General features: G+C 44.1%; 1 protein-coding gene across 1 annotated transcript in view; it reads right to left on the bottom strand.

Annotated features, from left to right (window-relative positions):
- Positions 1-321: 321 nt before the first annotated feature.
- Positions 322-13,917, bottom strand: part of CYTH4 (cytohesin 4) — a 40,802-nt gene continuing 27,206 nt past the window's right edge. Inside the window, exons 9-13 of the mRNA XM_074271618.1 lie at positions 9,827-9,938; positions 6,709-6,785; positions 4,862-4,933; positions 2,438-2,592; positions 322-1,528 (exon numbers count right to left, since the gene is read on the bottom strand). Coding sequence (XP_074127719.1) covers positions 1,456-1,528; positions 2,438-2,592; positions 4,862-4,933; positions 6,709-6,785; positions 9,827-9,938 — 489 coding nt within the window. The 3' untranslated portion in view covers positions 322-1,455. The remainder of the gene's footprint in view (positions 1,529-2,437; positions 2,593-4,861; positions 4,934-6,708; positions 6,786-9,826; positions 9,939-13,917) is intronic.

Below are 13,917 nucleotides of genomic sequence, written 5' to 3'. Positions count from 1 at the left end.
CCCTAATAATAAGAAAGCATCGTGAGGGAAAGAAGAGTTCCATTTCCATCTTTGCATTCACAGCCTCTAGAGTGGTATCTCGCACATAGTAGGTACTTACCAAAATGCTTGTTGATTGATTTGCACCTGAGGACTTTGACTAAATCCATTACTTCTCTCACTGGACAATGCTGCCTTTTAAACTTGTTGGATTATTGATATGACATCTCATGGAATACTTATTTCTCCTTCTGCACGTCTCCACCTCTTACTGGACTCTAGAACCTATGAGGATAAGCCCATGTCTTATCCAAGCTCAATATGTTCTCCCGACAACTAGTTCACAGCTTTACATAAGTTAGCTTTTTAATCTATGTTAGTTGAACTGAGATTTCTGTACCAATTTACAGTTTCCAGTTTCCAAAGTGCTTTCCTCATCTACCTCTGTGAGGCAGAGGGTCGAGTGTGATTTGTCCTTAAAAAAAAAATCCCCATTCTGCAAACTATGCTTTGTCTTCAGTTTTTGCTGGCTGTGTCCAGATGGAGGCTGGCAGTCCACTTCGAACGTCAACTTTTGGGGAGGGGATGTCCTATTCTTTTTCCTTTTCTTACATCTCAGATACACAGGATGGAACATCAGAATGTCTGTTCCCATTTCTTGACCTTGACTGCAAGGCCCCTCAAAGGCAGAGGAGCCGGATGTGTATCTCAAGTCTTTCTGTGGGCCCTTCAGATGGGGAGGGGAAAATCAGGGTGGAGCTGCTGATCATGGTGGGGGCTGAGCCCTGACTATATGCAGAAACGTGGTCATAGGCATATATAAGATTATAGTCCTTAAACTAAAAAGGGACCTCGGGAATTATTTGATCCATTTCCCTCATATATTCAGGGAGATCAATTAATTTGTCCAATATCACGTGGACAGAAAATATCAGAAATGGCATTAAAGGTGGAGCTCTTCCAAAAGGACTCCCTATCCAATGAAATGCACCTCTCTGATTGCTCTGTCCCAGTTGCTATATATTTTGTTCTCAAAACCTCATGGATATTCCTAAGTGCTCCTAAGAACCCGGTTTGGGGCTTACCCTGCTTACCCAGTTCTAGTCTGTTATTTGCCATAGATCCCCAAAGAGAAGATAGACTAGAGAAGGGGGATTGGGATACAGATTTATCAACCTCTTCAGGCCAATGAGTGTCCAGTAGATTCTATCATGGCCTTGTTGGTCCAAGAAGATCCAAGGCTAAGGAAGGGAAGACTGACTCCCACTACACTGTGGCTTTTTCCCCTTGATTTCCCACTTATCTTTCCATTTCTGCTTCTACTCTTTTCATCCTCAGTGGAGCCTATGGGAAGGTGGGATGGGCGAGGCTGAGGTAGGAGAGGGTCCTACACAGGATGAGGGTGAGGTTGTTATTTCTGTTGTAATCACAGGTCACTTCAACCCTCAAAGAACAAACTGGCAACCCAATGGTTGCTCATTGTTTGCTGGCGATTTTCTTCTTTTTAGCAGAGAGTAGGTCATAGAATGGAACACTGGTGATGCTGGCCCTGGAAAGTGAAAGAAAGACAAGAAAAGAGCCTTCAGAGCTGGGAGTGGAAGAAGATGTTTTATCAGAAAGACCCAAGATCAGCAAAGTCAGAACATCCCAGGTCTCAGGATGGAAGAGCCCTGAGGTGCCACTGGCCCAATAGCCTCCTTTTTATCAAGAATAAAATGAGGCACGGAGAATTTATGTGATTTGCCTAAGGTTACAAATGGCAGGATGGGCTTTAAAACCAGGTTGACTAATTCCAAATTCAGTGCTCCTTGCATTTTATATTGTTGTTGTCCACTTATAACAGTCATGTCCCAACTCTTCATGACCCCATTTGGGTTTTTTTTTTTTTTGGTAAAACATTGGAATAGTTTTGCCATTTCCTTCTCCACATCATTTTATAGATGAGTAAACTGAGGCAAACTTCCCCAGAGTCACACAGCTAGTAAGGGTCTGAGGCCAAATCTAAACTCAGGAAGATGGGTCTCCCTGGCTCCAGGCTTGGCCCTCTATCCACTGAGCCACATAGCTACCCATTATACCATACTGGGTTCTTAACTTAGGGATTTTTTTTCTGAGACAATTGGGGTTTAAGTGACTTGTCCAGGGTCACACAGGTAGGAAGTATTAAGTATCTGAGGCCGGATTTGAACTCAGGTTCTCCTGACTTCAGGGCCAGTGCTCTCTCTACTGTACCATCTAGCTGTCCCTAAATTGGGATTTTGAGAAAGAAGAAAAATTGTCATGTTTGATGGTAGGTGAGTGTCCAGAATTGCCCAGTCTGGTCTTCTCCTAACTCTGAGGAACCTCTATGAAGATTGGGCAAGTGGAGAGAGGTCAAACTCTGAAGAACCAAATAGGGAGAAACCTGCTCCAGCACCACTCCTCCCACAACCTCAACCCTTCTCTCCTCTGCCCTTACCGTATGGCCTTAATCCACTCATCCCTTTCTTCAGGGCTCGAGGCAGAGATCTTGTAGGACTGGTGCTTCCCTTCTACAACCTTCCCATCCCCGTCTGTCTTGCATGCTTTGATCTTCTGGCCTTTACAGTTGGGGTTATAGAGCTCCAGGCAAAACTGAAAGGAAGAGAGGGGAAAGGGTGAGTTCAAAAGGAGCTGGGTGGAGAGCTCCCTAACACTGGACATCTTTAAGAAGCTGGATGGTCAAATGATGGGACCAGTCCCAGATGAAGTCAATTCAACAAGCATTTATTAGCTTATTATTATTATTAGGTAGAATGACCTAGAGAGGCTTTTTTTTCCTATACCTCCCTTGGTTTACAAAGAAGGAAACAGAAATTCATCAACCTGAAGTAGCTGATTGAGGTTACATGGATAAATAAATACCAGAAGCAGAATTTGAATCCTGGCCCTCGGATGTCTAGAAGCAATCATTTCCCTACTTTTCCATGGTGTCTCCTTGGATTTACCATTTACCAGACTCTGGTAGAATAGATAGATAGAAGTCAAATATTTCCCGCTCTCAAAAAGTTAAATCTACTGGGAGGGGGGAAGGTTTAGGGGATAATATGCATATATGTATGTGCATATATATATATATATATATATTTTATATGTATATATATAATGTGTGTACATACATATATATGGTGGTTATATGCACAAATATATATAAATGTATATAGTAAATATGTATATAGTGTATATAATATATATACCTATATATATGTATATAGTATATAGTGAATATATTATATATTGTGTATATATAGTGATTATATATAGTGTGTTTATATATATAGTGAATATGAAAGAATATGTGGTGAATATATTATATATACTATGCATATATAGTGAAAATATAGAAATATATACTGAAAATATGGAAATATAGTGAATACATTATATATTATGTATATATAGTGAATACATAGGAATATACAATAAATACAAACATATAATGTATATATAATGAGTATAAATGAACATACAGTGAATATGTTCTATATGTATACATGATTAATATATCATATGTAATATGTATATATTGTGAATATAAGCAAATATAAATTATATATTCACTTCTCTATCGTTCTTGAACCTCCCCATCACCAGGATATTGTGTTCAAAAGTATACAAAGGGAGATACAAAGTAATTTCCCATAAAGAGGGAGAGCTGCAATGACTAGGGAGTAGGGATCAAGATAAGTCTCACAAAAGACGTGTCATCTGAGCTGTCCTTGAAGGGAGCCAGGGAGTCTCAGCTTTCCGAGCCAGAAGACGGGGTATACAAAGGCATGAAACATGGAGATGGAAGCAATAGTCTACTCTGACTACCACTGTTCTGGCTGTCCCCCTGGCATTGGGAGCCAGCATCTCACCATGATATTATCCAATCAGGTTGCTGAGAATGGTTCTGAATGCTGATGCCATTTTATCTGAGGCCGGGGGCTCTTAAGCTCTTCAGTGTCATATTCCCTGTGGGCAGTCAGTCTGATGAAGCCTATGCCCCCTTCTCAGAATCACATTTTTTAATGAATAAAATAAAATATAGATGACTATAAAGGAAACCAATTCTATTGAAATAAAATTATCTTTTTAAAAAAAAATTCATAGACTTCAGGTTAAGATCCTCTGGGCTATATGACCTTTAAGTTCAAGATATTCCAGCAAGATTCTAAGAGGAAGTGGAGGCTTTAGGTTTAAATAACTTTTTCAGAATATTTGGCAATAAAGCTTATTAGGGATGGAGGTAGGAAGAACCAGAAAGCTTTGTTTTAAATGTTTAATATTATAATGTTCATAGGTATGTGGTAAAGAATCATTGGGGAGGGGAAGGAGAAAGAAAAACAAAGAAAGAAACAGAGAGACAGACAGAAACAGAGACAAAGAGACAGAGAAAGATAGCGAGCGAGAGAGACAGACAGAGAGACAGAAACAGATAGAGACAGAGATAGAGAAAGATACACACAGAGACAGAGACAGAGAAACAGAAACAGATAGAGATAGAGAAAGATACAGAGACAAAGAGAGACAGAAACAAAGAGAGACATAGAGAAAGATACACACAGAGACAGAGACAGAGAGAGAAAGACACAGAGAGACAGAGAGGAAGGGAGGGAGGGAGAAGGAAGAAGGAAGGGAGAGGAAGGGAGAGAGGGAGGAAGGAAAGAGAGGGAATAATTACAGAGAAATGAGAAAGAGAGGGTAGCAAGGTCTTGGAGGAAGCTGGAGGCAAGATTTTGAAAATCAAATTAAAAAAACAGCCAAAAAATAAAGATGAAATGAAAAAATGAGTTTGGGAAAATTTTAGAAAACTAGAAAGGGATTTATTAAATAATTCTTCTAAAAAACTTGCTTCCTTTTTCAGCATCTCCAAACCTACCGGTTTTTTGGGGTCATCCACCTTTTGGACACAGAGATTCTCCAATGGGATGATGCCTCGGGGCTCCTTATCCTGGAAAAGAAAGCAAGAATATTCTTGCTCAGGCTGTTGGTACCACTAATACTAGTAGACAGGAAGTTTGATCTTGTCCTTGGTCATGGTGGAATCTTTTGCAAGAACAGAAGAAACTAGGTGAGAGAATTAGTGGGCTGAAAAGATAGGAAAGGTTCTTCCCCTCCCCCAACATTCCCTCCTTTTTCCTTTTGCCTTAGATGGACAGTTGGAGGATCATAAACTGAGAGATAGAAGTCTACTGTAGAGACCATCAAACCCAACCCCCTTATTTTATAAATGAATAAACTGAGGCAGACAGAAGTGAAGGGATTTGTCCAAATTCATTCCCACAGTTAGTAAGTATGAGAGGTAGGATTTGAATGCAGGTTTTCTGGATTCCAAATCCAGTTCCTTATTCATGCTACTTCTTGGATATGCAGTAATGTAATCAACTGTACTATGGTTATTGGAAAGGTGTGCCATTCAATTGCTTTATGGTTCCTATCCTTGGAACTCATCACACAAAAAATTCCCCTTCCTTGGTCATCACTCCCTATTATGTATCATTTTTCCCAATTAGAAAGTAAGCCTTTTGAGGAAAGAGAATGTTTAGCCTTTATTTTGATGTCCCCAGCACCTGGCAAATAAAAGGCACCTAATAAATGCTTTTATTGATTAACATGTAGAGATATTGTCCCATAATTGCATCAACATTCTGGAGGCAAGGGATTATCTAATTTTTTAAATTGCATCTTCTGGACCTGACGCAGTGTCTGGAATATGTAGCTGCTAATAAATATAGTTTTAAAATTAACTACTTGAATAATTAATTCCCTAAAGTTGTGCAGAAGAATATGAAAGGGATATTAGTTAAACTCTTTAGCCTTTCAGTTGAGAGGCACAGTGGAGGAGGGGATAGAATGCTGACTCTGAGACTGGCTAGTCTTACAGTCAGTCCCACCTCTGACATTTTACTGGCTGTGTGACCTTAAGCTAGTCACTTCTCTGATCCTCAGTTTGCTTATCTATAGAAGATGAATTAATGTTGTAAATACTGTAATACTAATGTAGCCAGCACCTACTTAGCAGAATTAAGAGATGATATAGTTAAGATTCTTTGGAAATCTAAAATTTCAGTTAATTTACATCCTCCCCAGCCACCCAACTGAGTTATTTCCTGGGTTCAATAGTGAGTCAGCTTAAAGACAGATAGAAACTCTAGTGCCCATCCCATTGCCTATCTCCTCCATCTCCTGGTGGCTCCTCCCATCCATCTGACTATGTCTCCATTTCCTTTGTGAGATTCTCATCTTTGTCGTGCTCATTCTCTATGGGTACCCTTCAAGGTTCTGCCTTCCCCCTTTTATTCTTTGTTATTCATTGATTTCATCTGCACCCAGGGATTCATTTATTATCATCTTATACAGATGAGTCCCTGATCTCTGTATCCGGCTCTCTTCTGAACCCCTAATTACTTTTCTTTCCATTTCAAACCATCCTCTACCCAGCTGCCAAGGTGATTTTTTAAAAAAAGAATTAAGCCTGACCTAATTTCCATGATTTCCTCCTTTCCCAATGAACTCTTCCAAGATCAAGTAGAATGTCCTTGATCTGGCGTTTAAAGTTTTTCACACCTATGCCCCTTCCTGCCTTTACTTCCCTCTGTGGATCCTGGGGATCAGCTATACATCTGCCTCTGACTGGCACCAGGATGAAATCGCCAGATGCCATCATGGTTGAGGGAAAAGGCTCTGGCTGAAAGCCTTGACTTAACCAATAGGTGAAGACCCTACCGTGGTGAACTCAAAGTAGTAGAGGCAGTTATCGGTCAGGATGAACCAACGGCGTTTCCAGGTCTTTACTCTGCCACCTGGAGAGAAGACAAAAGTCAGATGAGATGGTTGGCAGTCATAAAAGCTCCTGCTACTCCTGGGGGGAAAAAGGAACTGGCTTTGGAGAACCTTCTCCTCTGCCAAAAGGCCAAGCCCTAGACTTTTGGAACTTCTCTGGACTTCAGCCCCTAATGGCTTCCCACAACCTGCCAGCACTTCCCCAGAGTCCTTATTCAGCCCCACTCTGAGGGACCCAGGCTTCGGGCTGAATCTTACTGCACCCAGTTCTTCCCCAGGGAAGGGAGGTGAGAGAGCCTAGGGAGACAGAGGAGAGCAAAAAGGAGACTATGACCACCCCAGCCTGACACAGGATGCTTCTATAGGCTCTCTCTTCCTCCTGCTCATCCCCTTCCTTTTCTTCTCAGAGAGTTCCTCTCTCCCCTTTTCTTCTCTTTCTCCTCTCCATTCATTTGTTCTTTTCTATCACCTCCTCCTTTCTGATCTGTCTAACCTTTCCTTTTATTCTTGGATTGTCCTCTCCCTAAATTTCCTCTCCTCAGCTTTCCTTCTTCCCTCCCCACTTTCTCTTTTCACTTTCACTTTCTCTCTCTCTCTCTCTCTCTCTCTCTCTCTCTCTCTCTCTCTCTCATCCCTTTTCTTCCCTTTAACTCATTTCTTCCTCTCCTCTTTCTTCTCCCCTTTTTTCTTCTACTTACTCTCCCTCTTTTGTATCTTTATCTTTTTCTTTTCTATTCCTCCTTCTCCTTCCTTTTCCTCTCTTCCCCTCATCTTTTTTCTCTATTCTCTCTTTCTTCTCCTCCCCTTTCCCCTTTAATCTTTCTTTTCTCTGTCTTTCTTGCTGTTTCTCTTCTCTTTCTTTGTCTCTTTCTTTTCTCTCTCCTCTCTTCCCTCTCATTCTGCCCCTCTCTGTGTATCTCTCTCTCCCCTGTCTTCTTCCCCTCTCTGTTTTTTATCTCTTCCTTTCCCTCCCTTTTCATTACTTTCTCCCTTTCCTTTTCTTTCTTCTCCCCTTTTTTCCTTATACTTACCCTCCTTCTCTTGCATCTTTTTCTTTTCTATTTCTCCTCCTTCCTTTTTATCTCTTCTCATCTTTTTCTCTCTTCTCTGTTTTCTATTCCTTCTTCTTCCCTTTCCCCTTTATTCTTTCTTTTCTCTGCCTCTCCCTTTTCTCTTCTTTCTCCTTTTCTCCTCTCTTCTTCTCTCCTTTCTCCATTACCTTTTCTTCTTTGCTTCTCTCTCTATTTTTTCTTCTTTTTCTTCTTCTTCTACTTTGTCTCATTTCCTGTTTTCCTTCTCCTCTTTCCTGACACTATTCTTTCTTACTTCCCTCTTTCTCCTTTCTTCCACTTTTCCTTCTTCCTCTATTTCCCTCATCTTTTCCACTTCTTCTCTCTCTTCTTCTCACTATTTTCCTCTTTCTTACATTTCTTTTCCCTTTACCCCCACGCCTACCTACAGAACCAGCAAAAACAAAACCACATCACACCTACACAAATACACAGACTAATACACACTGTGTGCTCGGCGGCTCCACTGTAGATTAATTTGAAGTTGAGCTCCAATTATTTCTCACTCCCCCTACTACTTTTTTCTTATCTTTCTCAGACCCCAGGCTTCTGCTCTAGCCAGCCGTCCCCACTTTCCTCTGAACCCAAAGTGTTACTCAGAAGCTGCTAAGGAATGATGCATGGAAGTCAGCCTACACTGAGCTTCCTATGGCTGTGGTTACCTCTCTGGTCACTGAGGCTAAGCCGGAAAGCCCCTTACCAGCCCATGGTATGATGACATTTATTTGCTACAAAGAGCAGCTTTGGTTTCATAAACAAGTCAACTTTTAAAGACAAATTCAGATGAAAGAGGGACACCTTCCCCATGCACCCAGTATATTTCAGCTGTAGACCCTAATATATCATGAAACTGCTGCTAGGACTTTGAAGTCAGGAGCAGAATGGAGAATGCTGGAGAGAACCTCATTGGGAGGCAGTGGTTTCTAAATTTCAGTGCCCTAGATCAAAGCTCCAATAACCTCTCCTTAGTTGTGGCTCTGCTATAGACTCTTAAAGAAACTTTGCTTCTTAATCTTTTGTTCTTTAGGAAAACTCTTTCAACCAGTCATTTACACTTTAGTAAGAATTTAATAGGACAGCTAGTTGGTGCCAGGGCTGGAATCAGAAAGACCAAATTTGGCTTTAGATACTTACTAGTCTCTTAACCCTATTCATCTCACTTCCTCATTAGTAAAATGAGTGGAGAAGGAAATGGCAAACTACTCTAGTGTCTCTGCCAACCTGAAAACTCTGACTCCACAAGAATTGAATATTCTATCCTTATCTCATCCTTCAGGAAACATTCATTGATTTCTCAGGACAACAGTGATGACTTCCTTCAGACCTTACAGAATATTCCATTCCATGATTCAATGGACCAATTAGGTAGTAACAGTTATTTTCATTGGTATCTTATCCCTTTCTGGTTCTTAAACTCTGAGACTATCTATAGTACCACAGGTTTATGAACCTTGGAGATCATTTAGTCCAATCATCTCATTTTAGAGATAGTAAAGATTTTAGAAATCAGAGAAGTAAGTGACTTGCCCAGATCATACGGAGGACAGGCAGGATGGGAACTCAATTCAGAGCAAGTGTTCTTTCTGTTTTTATCCCAATCCTCTAGGGGATATGTCATGTTTCAAACTTATGCCTTCCTGGCATAGAACATAGCACTCTATGAGGAAGATTTAAATCAAATGTGATTGGAAAATTCCCTCGGACTCTCCCTAGACCAGAGCTCTACAGCAGGTGGAGACCTCAGAAGTCATCTAGTCACCCCATCATCTTACAGGGGAACAAACTAGTCCCAGAAAACTAATGTGAAGTGCTTAAGGTCACACAGGAGTAGGATTTGAACCCAGGTCCTCAGACACCAGAGCCTTTTTCTATTGTACCACACTGCCTTGAGCCAAGCTTGGGGGGGACGGTACTTGCAGGTGTTTGATTGGATGTGGAAGGGGCATTGGAGATCCAAAATAGGAGGAGTAAGGGGAGGGCATTGCTCTCACCCAGTTTGAGGAGCCAGCCTTCCCGGTCTGGATTGAAGAAGGTGTGAGTAAGGTCATTCCCATCGTCCTCTGGGATGGAGAAGGGCTCACTCTTAATGCTGTCAAAGAGATTCTGCTCCGGGGGAGAGAAGAGAGAGAGGAGCATGACAGTGTTTCAGTTCTAACTGGAGAAGGCCTAGAAGCAGGACTTGGGCTGCCTTGGGGGATTTAAGGGCTCCTCAGGAACTTTTGGTTGGCCTATAAGATGATAAGGATCATGAAATGTCAGATCTGGGAGGGGGCTTAGAACAGGGGACGTCAGAGCTGGGAGGAAGCTTAGAACAGAAGATGTCAGAGCTGAGAGGGATCTTAGAACAGGGGATGTAAGAACAGGGGATGTCAGGGCTGGGAGGGAGCTTAGGACAGGGGATGTCAGAGCTGGGAGGGAGCTTAGAACAGGGGATGTCAGAGCTGGGAGGGATCTTAGAACAGGGGACGTCAGAGCTGGGAGGAAGCTTAGAACAGAAGATGTCAGAGCTGGGAGGGATCTTAGAACAGGGGATGTCAGAACAGGGGATGTCAGGGCTGGGAGGGAGCTTAGAACAGGGGATGTCAGGGCTGGGAGGAAGCTTAGAACAGAAGATGTCAGAGCTGGGAGGGATCTTAGAACAGGGGATGTCAGAGCTGGGAGGAAGCTTAGAACAGAAGATGTCAGAGCTGGGAGGGATCTTAGAACAGGGGATGTCAGAACAGGGGATGTCAGGGCTGGGAGGGAGCTTAGAACAGGGGATGTCAGGGCTGGGAGGGAGCTTAGGACAGGGGATGTCAGGGCTGGGAGGAAGCTTAGAACAGGAGATGTAAGGGCTGGGAGGAAGCTTAGAGCAGGAGATGTCAGAGCTGGGAGGGATCTTAGAACAGGGGACGTCAGAGCTGGGAGGAAGCTTAGAACAGAAGATGTCAGAGCTGGGAGGGATCTTAGAACAGGGGATGTCAGAACAGGGGATGTCAGGGCTGGGAGGGAGCTTAGAACAGGGGATGTCAGGGCTGGGAGGGAGCTTAGGACAGGGGATGTCAGGGCTGGGAGGGAGCTTAGAACAGGAGATGTAAGGGCTGGGAGGAAGCTTAGAGCAGGAGATGTCAGAGCTGGGAGGGATCTTAGAACAGGGGATGTCAGAGCTGGGAGGTAGCTTAGAACAGGGGATGTCAGAGCTGGGCAGGAGCTTAGAACAAGGGATGTCAGGGCTGGGAGGGAGCTTAGAACAGGGAAAATCAAAGCTGGGAGGGGGCTTAGAACATGGAATGACAGAGCTGGGAGGGATCTGAGTAATCATGCAGCCTATCTTCCCATCATTTCACACATGATGAAACAGCCCCAGAGACAAACTTTACACAAGTGCTTAGTGGAAGAACTGGCCCTAGATCCCATTCCTCCACTTTCTATCCCTCTGCTTCCAAGCCCTCATCAGCCAGGGTTTGTGTGAAGTTCAAGGTACAGAACAATAAATGAATGCTGTTATTATGCTGATCCTTAAAGAGATAAAGGTTTGCTGGCTTAGGTGGGTTTCAGGGGCAGATGGGGCTCAGCAGAGGCTTAGGAAGGCTGAGGCTTTCAAAGACTGCCAGATCCCTGAATTCAGTCCTAGAGGCCAGAAAATGAAATCCGGCTTCTGTTTACAGGGGTTTCAGCCCTGCTGTCACCCACACAGGCCGAGCAGCTGGAAGCTGCCCTCCCAGAACCGAGCTGCTGACATTCCCACGTGGCCAGCTGCCTGTTTGTCCAGGGCTCTGCCTCAGGAAAGCAATCTCAGCACCTCTAATGCTAGATAAATATTTGGAAGAGACCTGGGGCATGCAGGTTTGGAGGGTTTTTCCCAGAAAGCCACGGGAAAACACAGATGTTTCTGTGGTCAGTTTATCATGATTCTCCTCCTACTCTGGGGAACCATTTCCTGCATTCTATAAGCATGCCCCACATCCCGCCTCACTGCTCCCCTGCCCCAGCTGCCCACCTCCAGGGTTCTGTTTTGAGCTTGTCAGATGGATCTATGCTGGAGAGGTGGGGGTGGGGCTTGATCCTAACTGGTAGAGTGGGTCCTGGGCACCAGCTTGGGCGTACCTTCAAATCTGCTGGATCACTAAATCTGCCCTCTCTTTGACTCTCGATTCCTAAGCTATACCATGAAGGGATTAGACCCTCCAGCTCTGACACAGTCCTAGCATTCCCTATTTTAAGGGCCCATCCAGCTCTGACATTTCCTGTTCTGGGGTCCCTTCCAGATCCATTTTCTAGGCTCCTTTGTATACTAGGTTTAAAATTCAGTGATATTATCATAAGGGACAAACCAGGGTCTATATGGAGGCAGACACTTATATATTCCTCTCCCCTACCCTCTTCTCTGACTCACCTCTCCGCCTTCTCCCCCGTCTCCCTTTCTACCTAAGACACAAGGTAGCAGTCTAAAAGCTGTTGTTTATTGAGAACTAGATGCGAATTCTTTCGTTGCCTTCCCTGCAAGGTGGAAGGGCCATGAGGAGGAGGAGGGGAGGGTAAAGAGTCACAAATAGCTTCATGGCACCAGCTTACTTTCATTTCCTCATGGAGATGGAAAGATGGAAGTAGCTGGGGCGTCAGCAAGGCAGGGGGCAGAAGAATTCGTAGAATGGAAATTCACCAGTGAAGACGTCAGGGAGGGTGGAAAAGAACTGGGTGTGCAGGGTTACTTATGGTGGCTCTGGGGCCTGGAGACCTGGGGTCTAGGTTTCCTGCTTCTACTAACTGCCCCTATAACTTTAGAAAAATCCCTTCCCCTCTAAGGGGTCTCCATTGCTCCAAGTATAAAATTGAGAGAAATAATCTGGATGGTTTCTAGAGATCTTCTTCCCAGCTCTGACATCTGCTATTCTAAGCTCCCTCCCAGCACTGACATTCCCTGTTCTAAGCCCCCTCCCAGCTCTGACAGCCCCTGTTCTAAGCTTCCTCCCAGCTCTGACATCCCCCATTCTAAGCTCCCTCCCAGCTCTGACATCCCCTGTTCTAAGCTCCCTCCTGGCTCTGACAGCCCCTGTTCTAAGCTCCCTCCCTGCTCTGACATCCCCCATTCTAAGCTCCCTCCCAGCTCTGACACCCTCTGTTCTAAGCTCCCTCCCAGCTCTGACATCCTCTTTTCTAGGCTCCCTCCCAGCTCTGACATCCTCTGTTCTAGCCTCCCTCCCAGCTCTGACATCCCCTGTTCTAAGCTCCCTCCCAGCTCTGACACCCTCTGTTCTAAGCTCCTCCCAGCCCTGACATCCCCTGTTCTAAGCTCCCTCCCAGCCCTGACATCCCCTGTTCTAAGCTCCCTCCCAGCCCTGACATCCCCTGTTCTAAGCTCCCTTCCAGCTCTGATGTCCCCTGTTCTAAGCTTCCTTCTAACAAAAAATCCCAGGATTCTTTGAGGCAGGTCCCTGCTGGGGTTCTTTGCTACCACAAGGGAGGGAGATGGTCACAATGGCAAAGACAATGGGTTCATTTCCCTTTCCCTTTACTAACAATTCCTTCTGCACCATCTTGTTGGCTCCTCACCATAACCCCATGACTCAGACAATGCCCAGAAAAGGCCAAGAACACACAGCTAACATATGACTGTGGGCAGGAGTCCGGCTAATATCCATATTTCCTGTTCCAAGGCCTGGAACTTTTCCCCAGAGGGATCCTGAAAATCAGAACATTATTTAATCCTCCATGGGGCATTGTGTATCGAGGACAGGGACAACAGGAGCGATATTTATTGCAATTACTCAAAATAATTAAGCCTGTTGGAAGCAAAATGCAGGAGAGCCCTGCTTCTTAACTCTCTCTGCCCTTGACTATTGGTGGTCATACACAGCTCTTACTGCTGCCCCCGAATTATAAAATCTAGTATGCAGAGAGAAATCGGAAGCTATCTGGTCTTCATCTTTTCTGAAACATTAGTCCTCTTCTCCCACAAGCAGAGATCCAGTCCCTGTTCTTTTACCCCCCCCCCCCAATGGCAGCCCTTCCACCTGTGCATGCTTCAGGCTGTAGGCTAGGAGTTTGAGTCCATAATTCTGCAATGTTCCCTGTCTCTCCCAAAGCTCTCACTTCTGGCTTC

Source organism: Sminthopsis crassicaudata, chromosome 5, assembly GCF_048593235.1.
Source record: "Sminthopsis crassicaudata isolate SCR6 chromosome 5, ASM4859323v1, whole genome shotgun sequence".
Classification (NCBI taxonomy): Eukaryota; Metazoa; Chordata; class Mammalia; order Dasyuromorphia; family Dasyuridae; genus Sminthopsis; species Sminthopsis crassicaudata.
Note: the sequence above shows the minus strand (reverse complement) of the source record. Positions and strands in the feature narration are given on the sequence as shown.